At 44.5% G+C, this 26,911-nt stretch overlaps 2 protein-coding genes across 2 annotated transcripts in view; one reads left to right on the top strand and one right to left on the bottom strand.

The window, feature by feature from the left end:
* LOC103346717 (putative ATP-dependent RNA helicase DDX60) overlaps positions 1–12,797 on the top strand; it is an 80,255-nt gene extending 67,458 nt beyond the window's left edge. Inside the window, 5 exon segments of the mRNA XM_089301756.1 lie at positions 1,881–2,028; positions 5,797–5,939; positions 7,941–8,092; positions 10,768–10,830; positions 10,928–12,797. Coding sequence (XP_089157882.1) covers positions 1,881–2,028; positions 5,797–5,939; positions 7,941–8,092; positions 10,768–10,830; positions 10,928–11,030 — 609 coding nt within the window. The 3' untranslated portion in view covers positions 11,031–12,797.
* Positions 12,798–13,792: 995 nt separating this feature from the next.
* Positions 13,793–26,911, bottom strand: part of LOC103346716 (annexin A10) — a 74,751-nt gene continuing 61,632 nt past the window's right edge. Inside the window, exons 9-12 of the mRNA XM_089302166.1 lie at positions 23,326–23,421; positions 20,127–20,185; positions 17,397–17,519; positions 13,793–15,266 (exon numbers count right to left, since the gene is read on the bottom strand). Of these exons, the coding sequence (XP_089158292.1) occupies positions 15,198–15,266; positions 17,397–17,519; positions 20,127–20,185; positions 23,326–23,421 (347 nt within the window). The 3' untranslated portion in view covers positions 13,793–15,197. The remainder of the gene's footprint in view (positions 15,267–17,396; positions 17,520–20,126; positions 20,186–23,325; positions 23,422–26,911) is intronic.

Below are 26,911 nucleotides of genomic sequence, written 5' to 3'. Positions count from 1 at the left end.
GCTTGAGCCCTGCACCCGCATGGGAGACCAGGAGAAGCACCTGGCTCCTGCCTTCAGATAGGCGCAGTGTGCTGGTCATAGCAGCCATTTGGTTTCTCTCTGTCTCTCTTTCACTGTCGAACTCTGCCTGTCACAAAAAAAAAAAAAAAAAAAAAGAAAAAGAAATGCATTGTCTCGCAGCCCTGGAGATGCAGAAGCATGGCAGAGGTGTCCTTGCTGAGGGCCTTGAGGGAGACTCTGGTCCAGACCTCTCTTCTAGCTTCTGGTGTTGCTGTTGATTTTTGGTGCTCCTTGACTTGTAGAAGCAGCCTTCGGGTCTCTGCCTTTGTGTACACATGGTGTGTGTGTACCTGTGTGCAGACTTCTGTCCCCCCCCTTTAAAGATTTATTTATTTGAAAAGCAGAGTTACAGAGAAGCAGAGAGATCTTCATCCATTGGTTCCCTCCCCAAATGGCCGCAACAGCTGGAGCTTGGCCATTCTGAAGCCAGGAGCTGGGACTGGAACCAGCACTCATGTGGGCTGTCAGTGCTGCAGGTGGCAGCTTCACCTGCTACGCCACAGCACTGGACTCACCCCCTCATTTTTTTTTTTTTTTTTTTTTGGACAGGCAGAGCTAGACAGAGAGAGAGAGAGAAAGGTCTTCCTTTTTCCGTTTGTTCACTCCCCAAATGGCTGCTACGGCCGGCGTGCTGCGCTGATCTGAATGATCTGAAGCCAGGAGCCAGGTGCTTCCTCCTGGTCTCCCACGCGGGTGCAGGGCCCAAGCACTTGGGCCATCTTCCACTGCCCTCCCGGGCCACAGCAGAGAGCTGGACTGGAAGAGGAGCAACCGGGACAGAATCTGGTGCCCCAACCGGTTCTAGAACCCCGTGTGCTGGCGCCGCAGATGGAGGATTAGCCTAGTGAGCCACGGCACTGGCTCACCCCCTCCTTTAAAAAAAATTATTTACTTATTTGAAAGGCAGAGTTACACACACACATACACACACACACACACAAACCAACCAACATTTGCTGCTTGGCTTCCCAAATAGCTGCAGCAGCTAGGGCTGCCCCAGGCAAAAGCCAGGAGCCTGGAACTCTATCCAGATCTTGCAGGTGGGTACAGGGGTCCAAGGGACATCTTCCACTGCCTTCCCTGGCACATTAACAGGGGCCTGGATTGGAAGTGGAGCAGCTGGGACATGAGCTGGTGCCCATATGGGATGCCAGCATTGCAGGTGGTGGCTTTATCTGCTTGCAATGCTGACTGCTAAAATTCTTCTTTTTAAATGAAGTCCATGACATGGGAAAATGCACCAAATACAATGCTGAGTATGAACATTCTGTTGTGAAGCTGCATACTGCACCCTAGTTTGAAGGTGATTCTAATCACCAAAATCTTTATAACCTATATCCCTGAATGGTAGGATTAGACATTAGTTTTTACTTCAGTTTATGTATTTGTGTGTCCATGAGTAAAAGAGTTTATATTTAGAAGTACATTTCCATCTATATTTTTAAAATATACATTTTAAATATGCATTTATTTCATCTACTTGCAAAGCAGAGAGCAAGTGGAGGCGGGGAAAGAGAGCACGCACACACGAATGAAAATTCTTCCATTTGCTGGTTCATTCTCCAAATGCCCATAGCAATAGGGGCTGGACCAGGAGCCTCAATCCCAGTCTCTCACATAGCTGGCAGAGGTCCAAGTACTTGTGCCATCATCGGCTGCCTCCCAGGATGCACTGGCAGGCAGCTGATATGGGATGAGGATATCCCAGGCAGCAGCTTAATCGCTGTCCCTAAGAAGATTTTGGCCCCGTGTCTCCCAGACCTTGGCCATGCTCTGCTCCTGGTTTGAGCGGTCAGGCCCATCTGACTCCTTGTTCACAGGTGTTCCTCCGCCATCTTCCAGAGGACTTCCCTGCTGCAGTGAAGGAGTACAATGCCAGGATTCGGAAGAGCTTTGGTTCCTTCCTCCTGACCGTTTCTAAGCTGGCTGATGGGAGCCAGGAATACCGACGCCCTCTTTCAGAAATAGGTAAGAGGAACAGAAGGCCCATAAAGTAAAACATATCTAACTATGCTGAGATAAAACGGAAGTTTGGAAGATAAAGACGTAACTATTGCAAGAGAATATACAAAAAAAAAACCCTAAAAGTCCTTCAGTTTATGCTGTGGAAATTTTACCCTGATAAAAATCTTTTATTGTCTGGAATTAGGTAAGTCACTGTAGATTTCATTTAACACTAAATGCTTAAAATAGTTCTATTTTCTTCTGGCACAATCATGAAGAAGCACCCCCTTGCCTAGTCTGAATTTATTATAGAATATTTCTTTACCTATTGATATTATTTGTCCTTTAGTGGATATTGACACTCTCCACTTAGTTCAACTTTTCAATGTGAATAGCTTTGAAACTATGAGAAGAGGCATGTTGGCATATTTCTTTAGGACCATCAGTGCGTTGTGACTCCCTCAGTACAAAGTGGGCGGTGAGGGAGATAAGGCATCGCCCATCTGATTCAGGAAGGGAGAAAACTGCACGAGAAAGAAAATGACAAAAATATAAAGAAAAATAATGAATCTATGACAAATAAAGGTTCTGGAAGCAGGTCATGCACTCAGTGTCCTTAGCAGGGAGACAGAGAGAGCTAAGAAGATATGGGAATGTGGCAGGATTCTGTTTTCATCCACTTCCTGTAGAAACAAGGAGAAAACCGTGGTTCTGGTGGGCTGCTTTGACTTCTTCCTATTTCAGGATCCATGATTATATTGGAATATGGAAGGCGTGTGAGGGACAAGGCAAAATGTTGGCCTTTTCAGCCAGGGAGTGAGAAGTTCACCAGTCATGGGTCAGTTTCGTGGGAAAGAACCCAGTGTCTCCGAGCCATGGCTGTCATCCAGAATTGGAGGGGTGTGGTGCAGTGGGGCGGTGATCTCCTTTTCCTCTGGGGTGACTTCTGGGGTTGGCAGGGTGAGACCCTTCCCCGCCTCCATGGATGTCCGGATCCTCATCTGAGGAGCCTGAATGTTTTGTGGCAAAGGGAGGATGAAGCCTGCAGATCGAATCACATCTTCTGATCTGCTGCTCTTGGCTTGGGGAGACACGCAGACTGGGTGGAGCATCAGAGTGAGAGGACATGGCATGGGAAGAGTTAACCGACCAGCTGGCTCTGAAGGTGGGAGGAACCAGAGAGGCAGCTTCTAGGAGCCCTCCCAGGACGCCCAAAAAGAACAAGCAGAGAGCCCTGCTTATGACTTGCTTTAGCCCAATGACACCAATTTCCGCCTTCTGACAGATTTGGCTTACGTTACGCCACAAAGGTGGTGTCCGTTTCTTACATCAGCATTAGGAAACTAATAGAACTTCCAAGAAGAGCCATGTGAACAAGAGATGACAAGTAACAGGCAGCATGTTTTTGCTGTTGTTGAGGTGAAATTCATGTGGCATACATTAACTTCTTTAAGATGTACAAGCCAGAGGCATTTGATACAGTCAGATTGTGCAACCCCTCCCTCAGGTTGCTGTGTGTGGCTACGGGATTGGCTTGGTCCAGCTTCTTGCCCCATCACAGGAAGGAATTCAAGGAAGAGACGTAGGTAGAGGCCAACAGACAAGCAAGATTTATTTACGTGAGAAGTGAAAGTATACAGGAAGGAGTGCAGGCAAAGCCAGGAGAGAGAGTTGCAATCAACATGGCTTGGGGGCTGTCTTTTTATACCATTTGGAGGCATAGGGCCTGTGGGCCTTAATCAGACATTCAAATTCGTGGAGTTTGGAGTTTGGAGTGCCACATGCTTCCTTGCCCTTTGCAATCAGAAGTGTCATGCTCTCAGGTGTGTGATGGGAACAGGCGTGTCACCCATGGTAATATTAGTGACCCTGTGTTGAGCTGAAGATCATCATGGGGGCACAGCCTGCAGCCATATTGAGTATTTCTAGCTGGCACTGGTTCTAAGTTGCAGCACTGCAGAACCTGCAGTCCTCTGCTACACAGAAGGGGTGGGGGGCTGTGCATGGAAAGGGGATTTGAGTGGTGTGGGGGCAGGCAGTTTGGTAAGTGTGGGCCAGATCATCACAAGGGCTGGGGCCAGCAATTCCTCTCTGCTCTTGCTATCTCCCTGCCTCCGTCAAGATGATCATAAAGGTTAAATGTCAAAGGATTATTCTTTATAGGAAAAATAAATCCAAGTTATACATTTAATTGTGGAGGCTTAAGGGTCAGGCATTAAACCTTGGTATTCATAGTCCCCTCCTAAACTTGGAATCGAATGAGCAATTAATGTGGGAGTCCTAGGGATGAGACTGAGTAAGAGAACATGGTTTTCACGTTCAGTGAAATAAAGCAAAGCCCTGAGTAGAACACTTGCCCGTCCCCCAGGTAGAACTACAGTGCCTGTCTCTTTTAGATGAACGGAGAAGACAGTAGAATCTATCTCCCTAGTGGTCACATGGACCTGAAATACAGAAAGATCAAAGAAAGGCACAGACTGATGGGGGAAGACACAGAGAAGTGTGTGTTAAAAAAGTAAAGAAAAAAGAGACAAAAGCGATGTAGAGACAATCGGAGAGAGAGAGATGAGAAACAAACACAGGAAGATTGTCAGACAGATGGAAATGGAGATGTAAATAGATAAATGCATCGATAGAAAGACAGGAGAGAGACAGGAACACAAAGTACAGAGAAAGCTGTGAGGGAAAGAGGAACAGAGGATGGGGTGGGCTTTCGGTGCAGCCGTAAAGTCACTGTTGGGACACCTGATCCCACATCTGAGTGCCTGGTTCAAGTCCCAGCTACTCCACTTCCCATCCAGCTTCCTGCTAATGCACAAGCTGGGAGGCAACAGATGATGGCTCAAGCACTTGGGTCCCCGCCACCCACGAGGGAGACCTGATGCAGCTCCAGGCTCCTGGCTTTGGCCCCGTGCCAACTGTTACAGGCCTTTGGGGTGTGACTCAGTAGATGGAAGATTCACGTCTGTCTCTCCACCTTTCAAATAAAATAAAAAGAAAGCTTTTAAAAAGAGGAAGAAATGGGGCAAGGAGGAGCAGAAAGACGGAGAGGAAACAGAAGAGAGCGAATCATTCACAGAGGGAGAGCAGGACACATGGGATCCAAGAAATCAGCACACTAGAAGCACGGAAGGAAGACATGGGGACGGTGGAGAGAGAGAGAGAATGATTTGATTGGACGTTGAGTATCTCCCTCTACCAGACCCACTGTTCAGGCCTGCAGTGAGATGGGTGAGCTGCACAGGGACCGGAAGTGTCCCTCCCCACTTTTGCCTCCTGGTGAGGGAAGTGGGACTTCCTTGCCATCTGCGGGTGTATGCACAGTAGAGTTAACACAGGAGAGTAGGTGGTGAAGCCAGCTTTAACTCCATTATGCGAAACTTTGCAGCTGTAACACTCCCTTGCATCTTGAGAGGAATCTGAATATGAAGCCGTTGTAGAGGGCAGGTAGGTGACCCCGGTTTTTGAGCTCAGGTCCTTGGATCCAATAGGGCTCGATGAAGCATCTGCATCCCCCTTAGTAAACAGTGTCCACATAAGTTCGCAGTGGGTGGACGCACGGAGCCACCACGTGGGACCACCGAGTGGTAGAGCCACTAGCAGATGCTAGAATGAGTTTGGTTTAGGGAGAAGAAAGTCTTCACAGTGGTGATCCAGCAATACAATCCCCAGAGTGTTTGCTTAAAAAAAACCTCCAATAAATTTTCTGGGAATAATGGTATAAATGAGTTTGATTAGTTTCAAATGGTTTATGTTTCATAGGAGAATGGTTTTCCATTTGCTTTTTCCTAGACTTTTCGGGTAAAGAGTGTGAAGACTCTGAGCTGGTGTCTCATCTGATGCCCGGGACTGAGAGCAGATCTGCTGTCTCCCCATTTGCTTGCCTGTCCAATATCACGGATCAGGATTTGTTTGGTGTTCACCTGACAAATGACGTAAGTCCGTTTTGTTGTGACAAGTTCTTTCATTCTGTTTATTCATCAATGAGAAATAGCCTTTATCTGATTAGAACACTAGGTCAGTGTCCATGTCTGAATAGTGATGCTTCCCAGTGGCATGGGAAAATACTTTTAAAATAAAAAATACCAGGAAAACAGGGAGGTTTCTCAGTCACCATGGCATTAGTCAGCTTTTCGATACTACAGTGAAATACCAGAGGCAACTCACTCTGTTAAGGAAAAAAGTTTGTTTAGCTCACAGGTTTGGAGGTTCAAGTCTGGGGACCTGGTGCAGACCCTGGTGAGGCTCTGTATTGTGTGTGCAGGAAAGATCACGTGGTGAGCCAGGAAGCAGAGAGCCTGGGCCCGAGCTCAGGTGTTTGGAACAACCCGCATCACCTGAAGGCCTCCCACTCAGCCCCACCTCCTAAAGGTTTCCCCTCCTCCTAATGCCACCACCTTAGGGAACAGGCTTCTACCACGGGGGCCTTTTGGGGACCTGCGACATCCAAAGCCATATCCAGACCACAGCAGCTGTATGCACTGCCTCTCATAAGCCCCTGCTACTCCAGGTGTGAGCCAAGGAGACCTGGCCGTCCACGTTACCTGCCAGCAGTGCAGTCTCGGGAGCGTCTCTGGGTGTTACGTCCAGAGTGCACACTGGAGTTAGATCCTGCTGTCAGTCATTCGAGGACAATGTGTTTTGTTTCTGTTTTTATTTTTATTTTTTATGTCTGAACGCATAGAGTGGTGTGTGGTGCAGCATGGAGATGTGAATGATTCAGTATGAGCCAAAGCGGTCACTGTGGCATGGTCAGACTCCCAGTCCTGACTGTCCCTGGACAGTTTATTCAGGTAGCAAGTTGAGAGGAAATGAGCCCTGATGACTGGGACTGTGTCACTTGCCACGATCTGGTCATTGTGTCCTGGAAAGCAGTATAAGAACAGATATTGTGGAGTGTGGGGAAGAACAACACTCTCACTGTGTGTTGTTGCCAAGATAAAGCTTGGACATTCAGAAATATTTTCTTCAGGGAGAATTAATCTAAGAAATATTTGTAATATGTTTCTGAAGTTGTAAAAGTGGCCGTGTAAATTCTTTTACTTATTGAAAGGCAAAGTTACAGAAAGAGAAATAGAGAAATATATAGAGAGAAAATCTCCCATCTGCTGATTACTCCCCAAGTGGCCGCAATGGCTGGGGCTGGGCCAGGCCAAAGCCAGGAGCCCAGAACCTTCCCCAGGTCTCCCACATGTGTGCAGGGGCCCAAGTACTTGGGCCATCCTCCACCACCTTCCCAGGCGCTCTAGCAGGGAGCTGGTTTGGAAGCAGAGCAGCTGGACCGCGAACAGGTGCCCATATTGGATGCAGGCACTGAAGGCAGTGGCCCAACCTGCTACACCACAACAAAGGCCTGACCATGTAAAATTAATTCTAAATAAATTGGAGCCATCATTTCCATGCTTTTAAAAGCAGTTTTGATATTTTATCTGGTCAGTCATATTATAGTTTTGGGAAATTTGGTACACTGTTTACTGTCTGATACTAGTACTAAACATGTATTGAGTTATTGTTTTATTTTAAATGATTTATTTATTTATCTGTGAGGCAGAGTGACAGTGGGGTGGGGTGAGAGATGCTGGCTCATTCTCCAAAAGGCCATAGAAGCTGGGGATGGGCCAGTCAATAGCCAGGAGCCAGGAGCTTCTTCTGGGTCTCCCATGTGGGTGCAGGGGCCCAAGCTCCTGGGCCGTCCTCCACTGCTTTCCCAGGCACATCAGCAGGGATCTGGATGGGAAGCAGAGCAGGTGGTCTAGAAAAAGCACTTCGATGTGGTGAGCCTTTATTGCAGGTGAGACTTAACCTGCTGTACAACGCTGCCTCCTGGGTTACTGCTTTAACTAGCTACCGACAATGAACCATGGTGACCAGATTTTATAATAAAGGTCACTTTAAGAGAAAAATGTGAGTAACCTGAGGCCTCTGTGTACCCTCAGGCTATCTTACGAACACTCAGTGTGGATGTCAGCAATGTTCCTCTCCTTTGCTTGTACAAACGGGATCAAAGTGGCCGGAAGTATTTTTTGAATGCCTATGCACTGGACTTCTACAAGCATGGTTCCTTGTTCTCACTGGCTTCAGACAACTGGTATGACTGCTCCTACTTTAACATGCTCCAGATACATCTGTGTGTTTGTGTAATGGAGGTTAAGGGGGCTGATGCATTGCTATGGTTTCTGTGGCATTAATTTTAAGATGCAGTGTTTAAGAAGGGTAATTAAGAGGCAGTTTGTTTTGAACAATTACAAGGTTTTTTTTTCCTAGAGATGAAGTCCACATGACATAAAATTAACCATTTTTAAGTGAGTAGTACAGTGGCTTTAGGTATATTTGCAGCATTGTGCATGCACTGCTGCTATCTAGTGACAAAACATGTTCATACCCCAAGGGTAAGTCCCTGACCTTCAAGGAATAGTTCCTGTCCTCTCTCTGACACTGCCAGTCTGCCCTCTGGCTCCGTGGGTTTGCCTTGGTCTGGGTGTTTACTATGAAGGGAATCACGTGGCTGTGTAACCTTGCGTGTCTGGCTTCTTTCGCTGTAATACTCCAGTGTCCATGCTGGTGCAGGTTTCAGTACTTTGGTCCGTTGTAGGAGGGGTCTTCCAAATGTTCTTGGCAGATGCATATTATGAAAAGAATGCCTGCCTGGATTTCAAAATATTTTTTGAATGAAAGTAAACATTTTGTTTTATTTCATTTTTTTCCCCAAACACTTTATATTTGTCTTTTATTTGAGAGGCAGAGAGAAGAGACAGAGAGGGATTTTTCATTCACTGATTTACTCCTCAAATGCCAAATATGGCCGTGGCTGGGATCTTAGTCCAGGTCTCTCATGTGGGTGACAGGGACCCAATAACTTGAGCCATTACTGGTGCCTCCCAGGGTACACGTTAGCAGGCAACAGGAATCAGGAATCAGCCAGAACTCAAACCCAGGCACTCTGAGATGGGATAAGACCATCCCAAGCAGCATTTTCACTGCTGCGCCAAATGCGTATCACTGTGTTTTATTTTTGCAGACTTCTTGAAGTGTCCTCATGTGTACATACACAGTTCTTTTATGTAGTTGAACATTTGGGTTGTTTCCACCTTTGGCAGTTGTGAGCACTGGTGCTATGAACATGCATGCACACGCGTTGCTTTGCATTCCTGTTCTCAATTCTTTTGGATCTGTATGTAGGGATAGAATTGCTGAGTCATATGTTAACTCAATGTGTACCATTTTGAGAGACTGAAAATTGTTTTCCACAAAAGTAAACCAGGTTCCATGAAAGTAAACATTGCCCCAGCAATGTACAAGGATTTAAATTTCTCCACCATCTACCATGCTTGTTATTTCATTTTTCCCCTTTATTATAACCATGGTGGTAGGTATCAAGGGGTATCTCATGGTTCTGATCTAAATTTTTCTAAATACTAACAATGCTGAGCATGTGTTCATACACTTGCATGTCATTTGCACCATGGTGTTAAAATTATCCCCTGTGTTAACCTTCTCCAGAGAAAGAGTATCTGTCTAGCAAGTCCCTTTGTATCTATCATCCATCTATCATTTAATTTTTTATTTAAGGAGTTGGCTCAAATGATTATGGAGACTACGAAGACCCAGCCAGAGACCCAGGGAAGTCAGTGCTGTAAATTCTAGCTTGAGTCCCAAAGCCTGAGAACCATGAACTCCTGATAGTTCAGGTTCGAGTTCAAGAGTGGATCAGCGTCTCAGGCAGTCAGGCCGAGAGAGAACGCATTCTGCCTTCCTCTGCCTTTTGTCTGTTGAGACGTTGTCATGGAGTATTGAAAACTGATGAGGAATTGCTGGAAGAAAGTTTATTTGAGAATAAAGAGTATACTAAAGCAGTGTGTGTTGGGGGAATTAAAAAACTACGACGACCATGGTGACAAGGTCAACAACATGTACATGCCTAAGGCAGAAGGTTCGCTCAGGGAAAGCGTGAGATGAGCCTACGCTTTCACCTCTCGCAGGTCTCTAGGAACAGTGCAAGAAGGGAGTGAATTTAAGACAAAGATCAAAAATGGAAACAGACAGACGGCAGCAGGTTGTTAGATTGCCTTGCCGTGTTTTCAAGGAGTGCCTGCTGCTTCTCTCTCTCTGAGTGCCGACGCAGGCTCCGCAAGGGCAAGTGCCTCACCCCTCCTTCAGGCGGCCCCTGGACAGCTCAGAACTGACAGGGCGGCTCCACTCCCCCTGCAACCAGGGAACAAGGGCCCCCGCAGCGAGCATGGGCTGCTGTCTTCAACAGTGCCCCTGAGCTCAAGGGGAGGATGGAGGAGGGGGAGTAAAGATGTCACAGTTTTCCCACCTTTTTCTTGATTCAGAGTTAAGCCTTTGTTTCCCAGAGTCTGATAAAGCTGACTGATAGTTTTTGCCTGCTCTCTATTTTATGCTTTTACTAGGGGATGTGTCCTTACAGCAGCCCACTCTGTCTCTCACTGACTCTCCCGTACTGGACACTGTAATATTAATTCTGGTAATATCAATGCGCTAATATACAAGAGCATGGAAAGTTGTGTCTTTTTTTTAGCCAAATGATGAGCCTGTTTACCAGGCTACCTGGAGCTGAACGCAGAAGCAAAGCACTGGCCCTGCCGAGGGCAAGCCAGAGACTGCGCGCTCCCAGAGCTGCGTTGACAGTGTCTCTGGACAGGCCGACAGTGCAGCATCCATGGATTACTCCCCCTGCTTCGGGGGGCACACCAGAACCCACTTCATTCCCTCACGTGTCATTTTACTCTTGTTTATCTGTAGGTTGAACATGGGCGATGCTTTTCACTTAATCAGAGACTTCATACTGACCATTCAGTCCATCAGGTACCGTACACTTCTCAGTGTTGGAAGCCCATAGAACCAGTTAAACATCTCTAGGCACACATCACAGTGCTAATAAACACTGTATGTTTTTATACAGAATTTCACTAAGTGAGCTGTGCGGTGATGAGGATGACAATGTTGTGTTAGCGTTTCAACAACTGAGTGATGCCTTCAGTAAGAAACTTTGGAAACGAAGATGACGCTGTCTGTGTTAAACCGGGCCCTAGGACCTTCCTGGAAGATGAAGACGGCTAAGAGCTCCCTGCGCCTCAGCGCTTCAGGAAAGAGGCTTGCAAATGGCTGTGCAGGAACCACCCTTTCCCATAAGACTCTGATAAGACACCCAGCATTCCCTCGCTTCCCTGTGCCAATGCTTGATTCTCCCTCCAAATTCCCATTCATGTCTCCCAAAAAAGCCAGCTGATGTGTTTTCTTCCCTAAGCAATCTGGACATAATAGCAGTTACCTTGACCTGCTCCTGCTTGACCTTGACCTGCTCCAACTTTACTCAGGATTCTTCCCTCCTCACAGGGGTCCTGAACCGTGGCCCACCCTCAGACTAAGCCCCGCTGAGTGGCCTCTCCTTAAACAGCTCCCCAGTGACATCTCAGATGATTGTCCCCGAGCGGCTGTGCTTGCACACATCAGCTGTGACTGGCAGTGTCAGCCCAGGATGTTCCCCGAGCCACTGTTCACCTCACTCTCCCACAGCTGATTCTAGAAGTAAAATACGTTGCCTAGCTAAAGTATAGGTTGAGTAATTATTGAAAGACATCATAGCAAAGAAACCCTTTTTTTAAATACCTGAATTCTCAACAGAAACTAACATTTTCCTTCTATGAGCATTTTAGCATGCAAAAGTAATATATGCTAAATAGCTCAAACAGTTGCTATTTTCAAATTATTTTAATTGTACTTACTTGTGGGCTGCAGTGTGATAATTTGATAGATGTATGCAATGACTATTTTGGCCTTGAAATGTTCAGATCATGAGAATTTAAAACTAGAAGTCAAGCTTGATTTAAAATTATGTGATAACAGCCCTTAGAAGGGAGTTGGAATCTTGACATTGACTTCAGAAGTCTAATTATTGCTGAGAGTTCATGTTGTCCCCAAGTCCTGTAATGTGAGTGCTCCATTTCATTCCTCCTATCAGACACTTAGGCTCTGGGTACGTTCCTCCATCCCCCCCGAGACCAGCAGGAGCAAACACACAGGGACTGGACCATATGCTGTTGAAAAAGTCCCATGTGGGATAAGCACAGTAGAACCCTCACCAGGCCATCTGGCTGGATCGCCTTGCTCAGCCTCACCCACCACCGCTCCCGACCACCCTGGTGTGTTGTCTGCTCTGGCTGAGCCCGGGAGTCTTCTGAGCTAAACTCACCTGTCCCTGCCTCTGCTTTCCTTCGTGGCTGGATTGTGGCATCAGTTTGTGTTCTCTCCCAAATCTGAGCTGAGTGTGTTGCTGACCTGCTGAATTGTGGGAGACAGAGGGAATCGGGCTTTACTGATGGCACAAAGCATTTGAGAGTCTTTGATGCCGATCTGAAGAAGTGAAGACAAAAACGTGGAGCGATGGATTTCCTCACATTGCTTGGGCAACTGATTGGCATTACGCTTGGTTGTTAAGATGCCTGGCGTTGTGGCATAGCAGGTAAAGCTGCTGCCTGCAGTGCCAGCACCCCATATGGATGCTGGTTCAAGTCCTGGCTGCTCCACTTCCAATCCAGCTCTCTGCTATGGCCTGGGAAAGCCGTAGAAGATAGCTCAGGTCCTTGGATGCCTGTACCTGCGTGGGAAACCTGGAAGAAAATCCTGGCTCCTGGCTTCGGATCAGCACAGCTCTGGCCATTGTGGCCAACTGGGGAGTGAACAGCAGATGGAAGACCTCTCTCTCTCTCTTTGCCTCTCCTCTCTCTGTGTAACTCTGACTTCCAAATAAATAAATACATCTTTGAAAAAAAGCCTGTGTCCCACCTAGTAGTGCTTTTGTTCAGTGCCTGGCTCTGGCTCCTGATTCCAGCTTCCTGCTAATGTGGACCCCTGGTGGTGGGGGTGTGGGTGGTTGGTGATTGCTTAGGTAGTTAGATCTCTGCCATTCACATGGAGAACCAACTTTGGTTCCTGTCTCTTGGTTTTTGTCACAGATGGGAGGTCTCAGCCTGTCAGTTTCTCTGCTTCTCAAAATAAAAATTAGCAGGAGATAAGTTGCCTTTAACAGAGTATTGTCAAATATGCATATCTTATTAGGACATCCAAGTCTCTTGTGAACTTGATATGCATATGTCTGGCTGCATTTTGCTGCTTTATATGCATTTTATTTTATTTATGTATTTTTTTTATTTAGTAAATATAAATTTCCAAAGTACAGTTTATGGATTGCATTGGCTCCCCCCCATAATTTCCCTCCCACTCGCACCCCTCCCATCTTCTGCTCCCTCTCCCATTCCATTCCCATCAAGATTCATTTTCAATTATCTTTATATACAGAAGATCAATTCAGTATATATTAAGTAAAGATTTCATCAGTTTGCACCCACACAGAAACACAAAGTGTAAAAATACTATTTCAGTACTAGTTATAGCATTACTTCACATTGGACAACACATTAAGGACAGATCCCACATGAGAATTAAGTACACAGTGACTCCTGTTGTTGACTTAACAATTTGACACTCTTGTTTATGGCATCAGTAATCTCCCTAGGCCCTAGTCATGAGTTGTCAAGGCTATGGAAGCCTTTTGGGTTCGCCGACTTTGATCTTATTCTGACAGGGTCATAGTCAAAGTGGAAGTTCTCTCCTCCCTTCAGAGAAAGGTACCTCCTTCTTTGATGGCCCTGTTCTTTCCACTGGGATCTCACTCGCAGATCTCACTTGCAGAGATCTTTCATTTAGTGTTGTTGTTGTGTTGTTGTTTTTTTTTTTTTTTTTTCCAGAGTGTCTTGGCTTTCCATGCCTAAAATACTCTCATGGGCTCTTCAGCCAGATCTGAATGTCTTAAGGGATGATTCTGAGGCCAGAGTGCTATTTAGGACATCTGCCATTCTATGAGTCTGCTGTGTATCCCGCTTCCCATGTTGGATCGTTCTCTCCCTTTTTGATTCTGTCAGCTAGTATTACTAGTATTAGCAGACACTAGTCTTGTTTGTGTGATCCCTTTGACTCTAAGTCCTATCAGTGTGATCAATTGTGAACTGAAATTGATCACTTGGACTAGTGAGATGGCATTGGTACATGCCACCTTGATGGGATTGTATTGGAATCCCCTGGCACATTTCTAACTCCACCATTTGGGGCAAGTCCGATTGAGCATGTCCCAAATTGTACGTATCCTTCCTCTCTTATTGCCACTCTTATATTTAACAGGGATCACTTTTCAGTTAAATTTAAACACCTAAGAATAATTGTGTGTTAATTACAGAGTTCAAACAATAGTACTAGAACAAAAAAATACTAAAATGGTTATGGGACATGTACTCTATAGAATACTATACAGCAGTCAAAAACAATGAAACCCGGTCATTTGCAACAAGATAGAGGAATCTGGAAAACATTATGCTGAGTGAATTAAGCCAGTCCCAAAGGGACAAATATCATATGTTCTCCCTGATTGGCGACAACTAACTGAGCATTTTATTTTAAAGACTGCCATAGGAGTTCATTTGAACTTTATTGTATTTTTACAGAAGTTTGAAAATTCCTCTAAATAGGATGATCACACAATGCATTTTCCTTGCTGTCCCAAAATACACTAAGGAAAGTCTTGAGTAGATTCCCTGTCGGGTACAGATAATTCTCATTTAAATAAAACCTATTCTGGGGCCGGCACAGTGGATTAAGCTGCCACCTGTGACATTAGTATCCCATAAGAACACCCAGCTGCTCTACCTCTGATCCAGTTCCCTGCCAGTGTACCTGGGAAAGCAGACAAAGATGGTTCAAGTGCTTGGGTCCTTGTACCCACATGGAGGACTTGGATGGAGTTCTAGGTTCCTGGCTGCTTGTGGCCATTTGGGTAGTGAACCACAGATGGAGGATCTCTCTCTTTCATTCTCTATCTCTCCCTCTCTGTTAACTCTGCCTTTCAAATGATTAAGTCTTGAAGAAAAACCAAAACACCGTATTCCATGGCAATATTGTTATTATTCCATCATATACAAATTAATTCTTTGATGATCAAATAACAGGTGCAAATCCTTGATCACAGATTTTCATTCATAGATTTTGGAATAATTTTACAGACAGAAGAGAAAATTTGATCTTGTAGTTTGGTGGTGGTGTGAGTGACAACGCATGTGTCACACTCTGTGCTCTGATGTGTCTGTGAAGAGTGCCCGGCGCTCCCCATCCTCCCCTCTGTGTCAGCAGTCCTCCATGTCACCAGCACAGATGGCCAGCAGTGCCTTCTTATAGTGCCCTGAAGCAAAGTGCTGAAAAGGAAAGAAAAAAAAAATACAACGTATATGAAATAAAATTGTCGGAGAAACACAGTGTTTCTGAAGTGCAAAATTAGCCTTCCCAAAATTATTCACTTTTTTTTAATCTAAAGATTTAATGTTTCTGAGAATGGTTCCCAGTGAAACCACTGAAACATAATGCTGTGGGGATAGTCAGCAGTGTGTGGGTGAAAGCGCGTTGATTGACGTCTGCTTAGCACAACAGTGACTTGCAGTAGAATTCAATCTCCTCAGCTGTAGAAAGAGCTGTCTTACATTATTATTGGTATAAATCAGGGCGGAGCCTGGGGAAAAATTGTTGCTGCATCTCCAAAGATTTAAAAATGCTCATATGCATGAATGCAGTAATCCTATCTCAGGAAATAGATTTGAAATTATTAGTTATGCTGTGTATAATAGTGAAAAACTGAAAAGTGGTGTAAAATCATGTGAGGTAGCTTAAGTATGTTACAGTTTATAGAGTGGGATACCATGATTCAGTAGAAGGATTCCTTTTATTAATGAGACATATCAGTAGTTATTTATTTTTAAAAGACAACCCAAAGCAGCCATCTATTTGGGTTGCTATAACAAAATACCATCAAGCTGGAATGTTATAAATGACAAGAACTTATTTCTCTTGGATCTGGGTGCTGGAATGGCCAAGATCAAGTTGCTGGCAGATCCGGTGTCTACCCAGGGTCCGTGCTCATATGGACAGCCGCCTTCTCACTCTAACCTCATGTGGTGAACCCCATTCTATGAAGACATTAATCCCATACAGAGGATTAGGAGACTAGGATTTCCCCATCTGAATTTTGTGGGGTCCTCCAACATTCAGACCATAGCAGCACCTACAACAAAATTTTATTCTGCGGTGGAGAATTAGGGAAGTTTTTATTTTTACTTTTTATGCTCTTCTGTAGTTTCTAAATTTCCCCAAACAATGATAGTAATAAATAAAATATGATAAAAATTTATCTTTGTTAAAAAATCAGCTATCGTATTAATGTTCTCTTGCACAATGTTGTCATGTAATTCTCATTCACTGCTTTGAATGCATCCTGAAGTTGTTCTAATTATGTGAACTCTTAGCAGACTTTGAGGTGGCTGAGATTCATTATGCTAAGCAGCTAAGACCTAGCCATTCATGTGGAGAAGGAGTTATGACCTGCATTGCTCCATGGGAAATGTTTAGTGTCCCAAGCGAGTTGAAGGTTTCGGAGGTTTTAGAGGTGGATGTAAGGAGAGCTTTAGCAAAGATAAAGGAATTGGATTCCCTTAACTGCTCCACCTGGGCTGCAAAGGGCCTGCAAAGTCTTCTGGATTTATGATCTCTGGGTCTTTGGGTTGTTGAATTGCTTCTGGATCACTCTTCCAATAAACTAAAGAGCTGTTTCCAGAAGTTGAAAATTTCCATTGAAAACACATGAACAAGGATACAGCCCTTAGCTCTGTGCAGATGCAAACTATGACATGTTCTCAGTGCCCCAATGCCAGCATCTTTAGAATTAGTTTGAACAAGAGGCCAAGGAGTGTTTATTTTTCACTGGGTCCTAAAAATTACATAGCTGATCTTATGTATTCTGATAGCTTTTATCAAAACCCACAGTAGAGGTTAGAGGTATCAGGATGAAGAGCTGACTTGTTTCCTTCTGATGTGTAGAGTGTTCTACAACCAGTAGTGCCAAACTTCACAGTGGCCGGTTGACAGCGTCTGGCTGGCTGCTTGCTTTCCATGGCTTGTGAGAGCCCAGCTGGACTGGTTTTAGAATCTCTTCACCATTAATATGATCTTGCTGCAAAAACGTGTTTTTCCTCATCCTGATCACACTTCAGAATTTAGCTCATAAGGTGCAATTCTAGGGCATGGATGTCTTATTTGGTTACATCTGTGATTTACCTTAGACTAAGAGGAGTCAGCTCTGTCAATTCAGGTGAAGGGGTTGTCTGCGGCTGCAACCTGTTGTACTCAAAGGCAACAGTAGTAGTTGCTCGAGTAGTAACCCAGACTGCCCCTATTAAGATTCTACCAAGAAAGCATTCAAATCAAAGCGTTTAGCACAGTCACAGTTTCAGAAACGATGAGAAGGGGGTCACGTTGCTCACACTCAGTAGACTTACTCTGATATCATGAAACAGGGATTTCCCATATCTCTCTTTGTACCGTGTTCTTATGGTCATCAAGTCTATTTCACTTCTAGCAATGAGGATCCGGATCACGGTTTTATTATGGAAACCAAAGTCCTAAAAGATACAGAAGGGGAGGGAGGTGGGTTGAGGAAATCGTACTTGAGCATCAAGAGAGATTGAGCCCTTGGCTGGAGCGACTGCTGTTCTCCTAGTCCTCAAATGCAGGCACTGCTGTCCCATCCCATGGTGCTCAGCCTGACCCTGAGAGCTGCCTCTGTGACTTCTGCTCACTTCAAGCGCACTTAGGGTGAGTTATTCTGTTCCACCTGACGTCTCGCCTGCCCTGGGTCATGGCCTTGACTCTGACCCCTGTCCTTTCTCCCTGACTCTGTAATAGTTTCTCCCTTTTCCATCCTGGCCAACCTTCATATTGTCTCTGTCACATTTCATGCTGTAAATGGCAAATCTCATTATGTGTTCTTTCTAGATAAATATCCTGGGGAGGAGAGATTCCAACCTTTATTAGTAGAGCATGGATATAAGACATTACATTGTCATTACATTGTCATTCTGTAATCTGGTGATTGTTGAAAAGTTGTAAAAATAAGAGCCCCAGGTGCTTGAAGTACTTTCTGATTTAAATACTCCAGAATACAAGATCAATGGCCATGTACTTCTCGCAGATATACTGCTTGACAAATGGTTCCAACTCTTTCCAGATGAGGGAATGGTGATCTCTAGTGGCCAGCAAGCATAATGCAATTTTTGATAATTGGGATAATAGATCTCACAATTTGAGGTGATTAAAATGAATGATCCAACCAAGTTCCCAAATGTAGATTGTAGGTCATTAACTTAGAGTGCCCTGGGGAGAGCACAGGAAGATGCTTTGGTGTGTGAATGGGGAAATGGCCTTTTTGACAAATATTTGGCATCTGAGGTCCTCATATATCAGACATTTGATTACCTGACTATGCAGCCCTCCCCCTCGCCTCCCAACCACTTGTGAGTGCACACGCCTTCCTGCTCCCATACAACCTATGGACATATGCGATACTTAGACTAAGTAGCTCTGAATTTAGGCATCAGTGGGATCAGGGTAGCTGAGGTGATTTTCCATGGTCATGGACTAGTGAAGCTTTCTCTGTTGCGCAGTGGTTAGCTCTTTGGAGCAAAGACTTGAATCACCCCATAGCTTTGCCCAACACACTGCTCTACTTCAAATACAACTTCAATCAAATCAATCTTTTCTCCTTGGAAGGGTTACTTCCTTTCTATAACTGGAACTTACTTAGGTTCTTGTGCGTAAATAAATACTCAACTCAGAAGAGGCACAATAAAGTACCCTTGACTATAAGTATTTTCTTGGCATGCTGGCTGCATTTAAGAAGTTGGTGTATAAAAATTACTTTGAAGATAAAGCTACTAAAATTACTGTGTCATTAGATTTTTTTAAGTTTTCAAGGTTCTCTCTCTCTACACACACACACACACATGTATATACAATCTTCAAATATATTTCATGCACATTATGGATAAAGTGTACATGAGAGGACTTCAGAAAGTTTGTGGAAAAATAGAATTAAAAAATAAGTATTTTGGTGCAAAAAAGTTTAAAATCTATGTCTAGTTTTGTTTTTATAATATGAATTTTATATTCTTTTTTTTTTTTTTTTTGACAGGCAGAGTGGACAGTGAGAGAGAGACAGAGAGGAAGGTCTTCCTTTTGCCATTGGTTCACCCTCCAATGGCCGCTGCGGCCAATGTGCTGCGACCGGCGCACCACGCTGATCCAATGGCAGGAGCCAGGTGCTTCTCCTGGTCTCCCATGGGGTGCAGGGCCCAAGCACTTGGGCCATCCTCCACTGTACTCCCTGGCCACAGCAGAGAGCTGGCCTGGAAGAGGGGCAACCGGGACAGAATCCGGTGCCCCGACCAGGACTAGAACTCTGTGTGCCGGTGCCGCAAGGCAGAGGATTAGCCTAGTGAGCTGCGGCGCCGGGTGAATTTTATTTTCTTAAAGACTGTATAAATGCATGGATTTCAAAATTTGGGCACCAAAACAAATTTATCTTTTAAATCCATTTCCATGAACTTTTTGAAGTCCCCTCATATTATCTGGTGTACCTGTTTGTTTCCCTAAACACAAATGCTCCAAAGAATGTGATTATCATAATAAAATGTGAAAAAAAATGTCAATTATAAAATAGCTTAGAATTTAGCACTGTCTAGCCATTACTTTAAGTATGTTTGGAAAACAACACCTCATGTTTAAAAATAACCATTAGCATTATTTTGTGTTTTTAAACTTTAGGAAAGTAGCAATTCCTTGCCAAGAGTATAATTTTTTGACATGTTCTTCTTGGTGCCACATATTTTGTGTTTGCATAAGATGATGTGTGCTCTTTGGAAATAAAAAGCATTTGAATTTGCCATTTCTGTGGCTGCTGAGACTCCAAAGGACATGGGGGACAGGACCACAAAGAACCACACTTCTTAGGTACCTACATCTGTACAGAGAGCAGAGCACTACTTTTCTTTGATGAGTCTTATTTCCGTTGCATAACATGATTTTTTTCCCCACTTGGACATATATTTTTTGTACCTGTTTACATACATGTTCAAGAATGGAAATCAATATTTAAATAATCGAAATAAAAATAGCTATTGGAGAAAACAGATTCCATTTCTGAAGAAAGTTTGAAAACGTGTGGGTCTTACATGGATGGCACTGTGCAGTCGATAAGCAAAGTAGGCTGGTTTATCTCGAACACAGAGCACTAGGAGAAATCAGAATGAAAAGGAGGAGCGCTGGGTGTGATAATGTTTGAGAAACAACGAGATGCTTTTTTCCTGCTGTTACAATCCTCATGTTGAATGGTGATTTCAACATGTAGAGCAATGATCACACTTGTGACAGTTTATGACACCAAGGTGAGATCATTCCTGTCATCTCTAGACAGAATTCGGGCTGGGGCCGGCGCCGCGGCTCACTAGGCTAATCCTCTGCCTAGCGGCACTGGCACACCGGGTTCTAGTCCCGGTCGGGGCGCCGGATTCTGTCCCGGTTGCCCCTCTTCCAGGCCAGCTCTCTGCTGTGGCCAGGGAGTGCAGTGGAGGATGGCCCAGGTGCTTGGGCCCTGCACCCCATGGGAGACCAGGAAAAGCACCTGGCTCCTGGCTCCTGCCATCGGATCAGCGCGGTGTGCCGGCCGCAGCACGCCGGCCGCGGTGGCCATTGGAGGGTGAACCAACGGCAAAAGGAAGACCTTTCTCTCTGTCTCTCTCTCTCACTGTCCACTCTGCCTGTCAAAAAAATAAAAAAAAAAAAAAGAATTCGGGCTGGGAAGTATTGCAGGAATGGCTCATGTCTGTCTGTCCGGGATAACAACTTTCTTGAGATCCCAAAGCGATTCTTTCTCTTCTACAAGCACTCCATGCTTTGTACTACTCACACCTGCAGGTATCCACAGATTTCGGGAACAAGGTTGATCTTGAACACTGTTTACGATTGCAGCTTATTCAGACAAAACGCTCTAGAGAGAACGCTTGTCCAGCAATGGACCAACACCCATGAACTGATGTCAACTGCTGCCTTGGTTTTCCAAGAACAAAGAACTTCGTATCCAAGTCCTTGCATAAATTTCTTCCCTTTGCCTAAATAAACCTCCTTGAACCCTCCCATAGTTTACTAAAACACTCATATCCCCTTCACAATGCTCTGTCATTGTCAAATCCATGTCTTCATTCTTTAGAGACTCTCTTCTCTGATTGTTATTTAGACTGATACACCACAACTCTTAGAAAACACATGAAGCAGTAGTGTTGTAATGATTCATTCAGAATTTCATTTAATCTCTGTCTTTCTCTTGGAACTCTGTTGGTTCCTGGAAAAGCAAAGTTTGTCATCTTTGAAAAGGAACTAAGTAGGGCTTCCAAAAGGCCCAGTTTATCAGCATTGTTACTGAAGCTTTGCTAATGTGGGATTCACCAAGACATAGCCCCCATGCAGTTCCTTCATCTTCCCAAATGCTACTTTTAGTCCCTTATAAACTTGTGGGTAGATCTGAAGTCACTTAAGCAGAACGTGTAAGGGCCATAACTAGTCTAGGCCAGTTTTAGGAGTCATCCAATCAAAACTGCCATAGCATTAGAACAGCATAGAGCCTTGGTCAACAACTATCCTGGATGGAATTCAGTTGATGACTGTAGCACTCAACAGAGTAAGTGGATGAATGCGTGACTGAGTGATTAATGTGTGAGAGGTTATGACATAGAATAACCGTAGAATAAGTGCATCGCAACAGCATTTTCTCTGTCGTTCAAGTAATTGCTTTAGGTTGTGAGCCCACATCTTCCTCCCTCTCCTGAACAGTGAACTCAGTGATCGCCCTTGAGTCCCTTCTGGGATGTGAGCTCCTTGAAGGAGGAGGACTTTCGCTGTGTCTGTTGATGCTTTCCTCTTCCGTCTGCAGTGCCTACATCAAAGGTCAGTAGCGCTCACTGAGTGAGTTAATGACTCAAGGTAAGATGTTTTATGGTGTTTCTGATACCCACTGTGGCCTGTCTTATGTCCACGCTTTGTGCCAATGATCTACATTGGAAAGAGAGCTGGCAAGGTTCAGATGACATGAGCTCCACTCGTAACTTTGTTGCTCATTAGCTCATAGACTTTGGAAGTCACTTAACCTCCTTTGGCCTTGTTTGTAAATGGCAGGGTTTTGATGTGATGTATGGTTACTAGATTTTGTTGAGAATTTTCTAGAACATATGTACCTTATTGTCAGAAAAATACAAAGATGTAAGCAGTCATATACTCTTTCAGGGTTTTGTAAACTCCACCAGACCATTTTCATAGAAACTGCACCCCATGGGAGACCAGGAGCAGCACCTGGCTCCCGCCTTTGGATCAGCGTGGTGCACCGGTCGCAGCGCGCAGGCCGTGGCAGCCATTGGAGGGTGAACCAACGGCAAAAAGGAAGACCTTTCTCTCTCTCTCTCTCTCTCACTGTCCACTCTGCCTGTCCAAAAAAAAAAAAAAAAAAAAAAAAAAAACAACAACAAAAAAAAACAACTCCTTTACTAGATAAACTATGAGAATACTGTTCTCAGCTCCATGTTCATGCAGGTATATGCTATTCTATGCATGGAAAATCAAAATGCTCATTGATTTTGCTCATATCCAAGTAATTCCTGCGTACCTACTATGGGGATATTTCACAATGACCTGTCTTTTATAGTCATTGAACTGTCACAACCCAGGACAAGAAAAGCAAGGGTGACTTATGGTTGATTTTGTAGATAACTATCACTGTTTCTCTGCATGGAAGGTAGTGTTTTTCTACCTAGGAAGCAGGGGGAAGTGTGTGTCTCACAATTGTCTGCAGAAATCACGACTAAATAACAACTCAGTGAATCTCTTTTAGGTAGGATTTACTCTTTTTTTTTTTTTTTTTTTTTTTTTTACTCTTAAACTTTTTGGAGAAGGTGACCAACTCTTCTCCACCTCCCTACCAACCCAAACAAAAAACTAAAACCCCTTTTCTTCTTGGAGGAAAAGAAGCCACATGGCTGGCCTTGATCTGCTCTTGAACAGGGGATCAGGAATCAGAAAATGTGACATGGATTTAACAGAGTGAGAACCGTTCCTGAGAGACAGCATCCGAGAATGCTGTTTGTTAGTCAGAAAGTTGACGCAGATGTTAGAAGAGCGCTCAGTTCTTCAGTAAAGTCATCAGCCTGGCCGTATCGTACGTTCTGTCTCCTGATGTCCTTTCTCTATGTAGGGTTTATATCCCCTTTAAATAATTATTCAGTGGAGAACAGCCAGGCCAGCCAAGAGCTCACTCATGCACCTGTAATTCACTAATTCACTCTGGCACACACAGGTCCGCTGAACCTCATATTTATGATCACTCACCAATGGCAACCAGCAGCTGCTGGAAGTATCCGTCGTAACAATCATTGATGGCATCTACTATGTCTTGCCCAGAGATATTTTGAAATTCCTGGAAAACTTCAACAAATTGGTAGAATTCAAAGGAGATTTTTTTGTATCATAACAATTGCTGATTGCCGTACATAATGAAGGTGAACATTTTATGTAAAGCAATGGACAATACTGCTATTGGTTGTGTAAGTGGAGTCAGCATAGATCTTGGACTTCAAGGATCTACTATTCTCTTCTGGGGAATGATCACTACTTCCTGGGGATCACTGCTGATTTAAATTGACAGGAGGCACATGTCTAGCTGTTATTTATGGGCCTTTTGTTTAGGACATACACTCAGCTGTACTTAGATCTATAGCAAACTTCTTCTAGAGCTTAGATATTAGAATAAATAAGTGTTAAAATTCTTTGAGTCAGGGCTGGCGCTGTGGCGCAGTGAATTAAGGCCCTGGCCTGAAGCACCGGCATCCCACAAGGGCACCGGTTCTAGTCCCGGCCGCTCCGCTTCTAATCCAGCTCTCTGCTGTGGCCTGGGAAAGCAGTAGAAGATGGCCCAAGTCCTTGGGCCCCTGCACCCGTGTGGGAGACCTGGAAGAAGCTCCTGGCTCCTGGCTTTGGATAGCTGCAGCTCCAGCCATTGCGGCCAATTGGGGAGTGAACCATCAGATGGAAGACCTCTCTCTCTGCCTCTTCTCTCTCTATGTAACTCTGCCTTTCAAATAAATAAATAAATCTTAAAAAAAATTCTTTTAGTGATGATTAAATTGTGATCATACAATCTAGGAAGAGGTGCAGGTGTTCAGCCTAGCAGTTAAGATGCCATGTTTCATCCCAAATCAGAGTGCCTGGGGTTGATTCACAGCTCTGCTCCCAATACCAGCTTCCTGATAATAAAAACTTTGGGAGGCAGCAGGTGATGGCTCATGTAATTGGGTTGCTGCTACTCAAGTTGGGAGACCTGGATTGAGTTACCGGCTCCCCACTCTGACCTTGGCCTAGTCGTTGAGGATATTTGGGGAGTGAACCAATGGATGGGAGTTCTCTGTCTCTCTCCCTATTAAGTAAAAGGTAATATGTTAAAAAGAAGCTATGGGCCGGCGCCACGGCTCACTAGGCTAATCCTCCACCTGTGGTGCTGGCACCCCGGGTTCTAGTCCCGGTTGGGGTGCCAGTTCTGTCCCGGTTGCTCCTCTTCCAGTCCAGCTCTCTGCTGTGGCCCGGGAGGGCAGTGGAGGATGGTCCAAGTGCTTGGGCCCTGCACCCGCATGGGAGACCAGGAGGAAGCCCCTGGCTCCTGGCTTCAGATTGGCACAGCGCCAGCCATAGCGGCCATTTGGGTGGTGAACCAACGGAAGGAAGACCTTTTTCTCTGTGTCTCTCTCTCACTGTCTAACTCTGCCTTGTCCCAAAGGGACAAATACCATATGTTCTCCCTGATCGGTGACGACTGACTGAACACCAAGAGGGAAACCTGTTGGAGTGAGGTGGACACTATGGGAAATGGTGGCTTGATCAGCATAGCCCTGACTGTTAATGAACAACTAAATACATTATCCCTCTTAGTAGTTTTTTTATCTGTTCTACTTAATATGACTGGTTTAGATCTGAAATTGATGCACAGTTATTCTTAAGTGTTGAAAATTAACTGAAATGTGATCCCTGTTGAACATGGTGGTGGGAATGGGAGAGGGAAGAGATGTATAATTTGGGACATGCTCAGGCTGACTTGCCCCAAGTGGTGGAGTTGGAAGCATACCAGGGGATTCCAATTCAATCCCATCGAGGTGGCATGTACCAATGCCATCTCACTGTTCCAGGTGATCAGTTTCAGTTCACAGTTGGTCATGGTGAAGGGACTGGGAGTCAAAGGGAGCACATAGACAAGTCTAGTACCTGCTAACGCTAACTGATGGAGTAAATAAAGGGGAGAGTGATCCAACATGGGAAGTGAGAATCTCAGCAGACTCATAGAATGGCAGATGTCCTAAATAGCACTCTGGCCTCAGAATCAGCCCTAAAGGCATTCGGAGCTGGCTGAAAAGCTCATGAGAGTATTTCAGGCATGGAAAGCCAAGACACTCTGGCAAAAGATCTCTGCGAGTGAGATCCCAGTGGAAAGAACAGGCCATCAAAGAAGGAGGTACCTTTCTCTGAAGGGAGGAGAGAACCTCCACTTTGACTATGAGCTTGTCTAAACAAGATAAGAATCGGAGAACTCAGAGGGCTTCCATAGCCTTGGAAACTCATGACTGGAGCATAGGGAGATTACTGATGCCATAGACAAGAGTGTCAATTGGTAAAGTCAACAACAGGAGTCACTGTGCACTTACTCCTCATGTAGGATCCCTATCCTTAATGTGCTGTACATTGAGATTTAATGCTATAACGAGTACTCAAACAATATATTTCACTTTGTGTTTCTATGGGGGTGCAAACTGTTGAAATCCTTACTTAATGCATACTAAACTGATCCTCTGTAAAAAAAAAAAAAAAAAAGAAAAAAAAAAAAGAAATTATCAATTCCCAACTTGACTCTCACTGGGATTAAACATGACAATAGGTCTGCTCTGATTTCATCATCATTTTAAAAAATCATCTATTATTTTTCACTTTATGTTTCTGTGTGGGAGCAAATTGTTGAAATCCATACTTAATGTATACTAAGCTGATCTTCTGTATATTAAGATAATCGAAAATGAATCTTGATGTGAATGGAAGGGGAGAGGGAGTGGGAAAGGGGAGGGTTGTGGGTGGGAGGGACGGTATGGGGGGAAAGCCATTGTAATCCATAAGTCATACTTTGGAAATTTATATGCATTAAATAAAAGTTTAAAAAAAAAAAAAACACACACACGCAAAAACAAGAAGCAGCAGCAGCAGCAGCAGCAGCTATGGGGGCTGGCATTGTAGTGTAGCAGGTAAAGCTACTGCCTGTGATGCTGGCAGCCCCTGTGGGCATCAGTCTGAGACCTGGCTGCTCCACTTCCACTGTCCCACTGCTAATGCATCTGGGAAAACAGTGAAAGATGGCCCAAGTGTAGGCCATTGCCACCCACTTCAGAGACCTGGAAGAAGCTCCTGGACCCTAGGTTTGGCCTGGTCCTGTCCTGACCATTGTGGCCATTTAAGGAGTGAACCAGTGAACGAAGCTCTCTCTTTTTGTATCTCTACCTCTCTCTCTGTAATTATGCCTTTCAAATAAATAAGTAAATCTTAATCTATGAGGAGTTTTATGAGGACTATGAAATCTCTATTAGGGGCATAGGGTGGCGTTTACTCAGCCAATTTTGCTAAATTAAGCTTCCTATTTCAAGAACTTACTTATCTGGCTTTAACACAGGAAACTAAGTTTTCATTCATTCTTACAGCAAATTGGAAGTGAGGAGGTTCTTTTTACTATGATTTCTAATTAACATATAGAGTAGTGGGGAGTAGGTCTCTCAAAAAATTCTTATCGACTTTGGTGCTTTATATAGAAAAAAACAGTTTTTTTTTTTCAACTTTTAACATTTTAAAAACTAAGTACTGTACAGGATTAAGTGGTACCATGTGGTGG

Source organism: Oryctolagus cuniculus, chromosome 8 (assembly GCF_051225735.1).
Source record: "Oryctolagus cuniculus isolate XC-2025 breed Fujian yellow rabbit chromosome 8, ASM5122573v1, whole genome shotgun sequence".
Taxonomy (NCBI): domain Eukaryota; kingdom Metazoa; phylum Chordata; class Mammalia; order Lagomorpha; family Leporidae; genus Oryctolagus; species Oryctolagus cuniculus.
The sequence above is the reverse complement of the archived record's forward strand: the minus strand, read 5'-3'. Positions and strand labels throughout refer to the sequence as shown.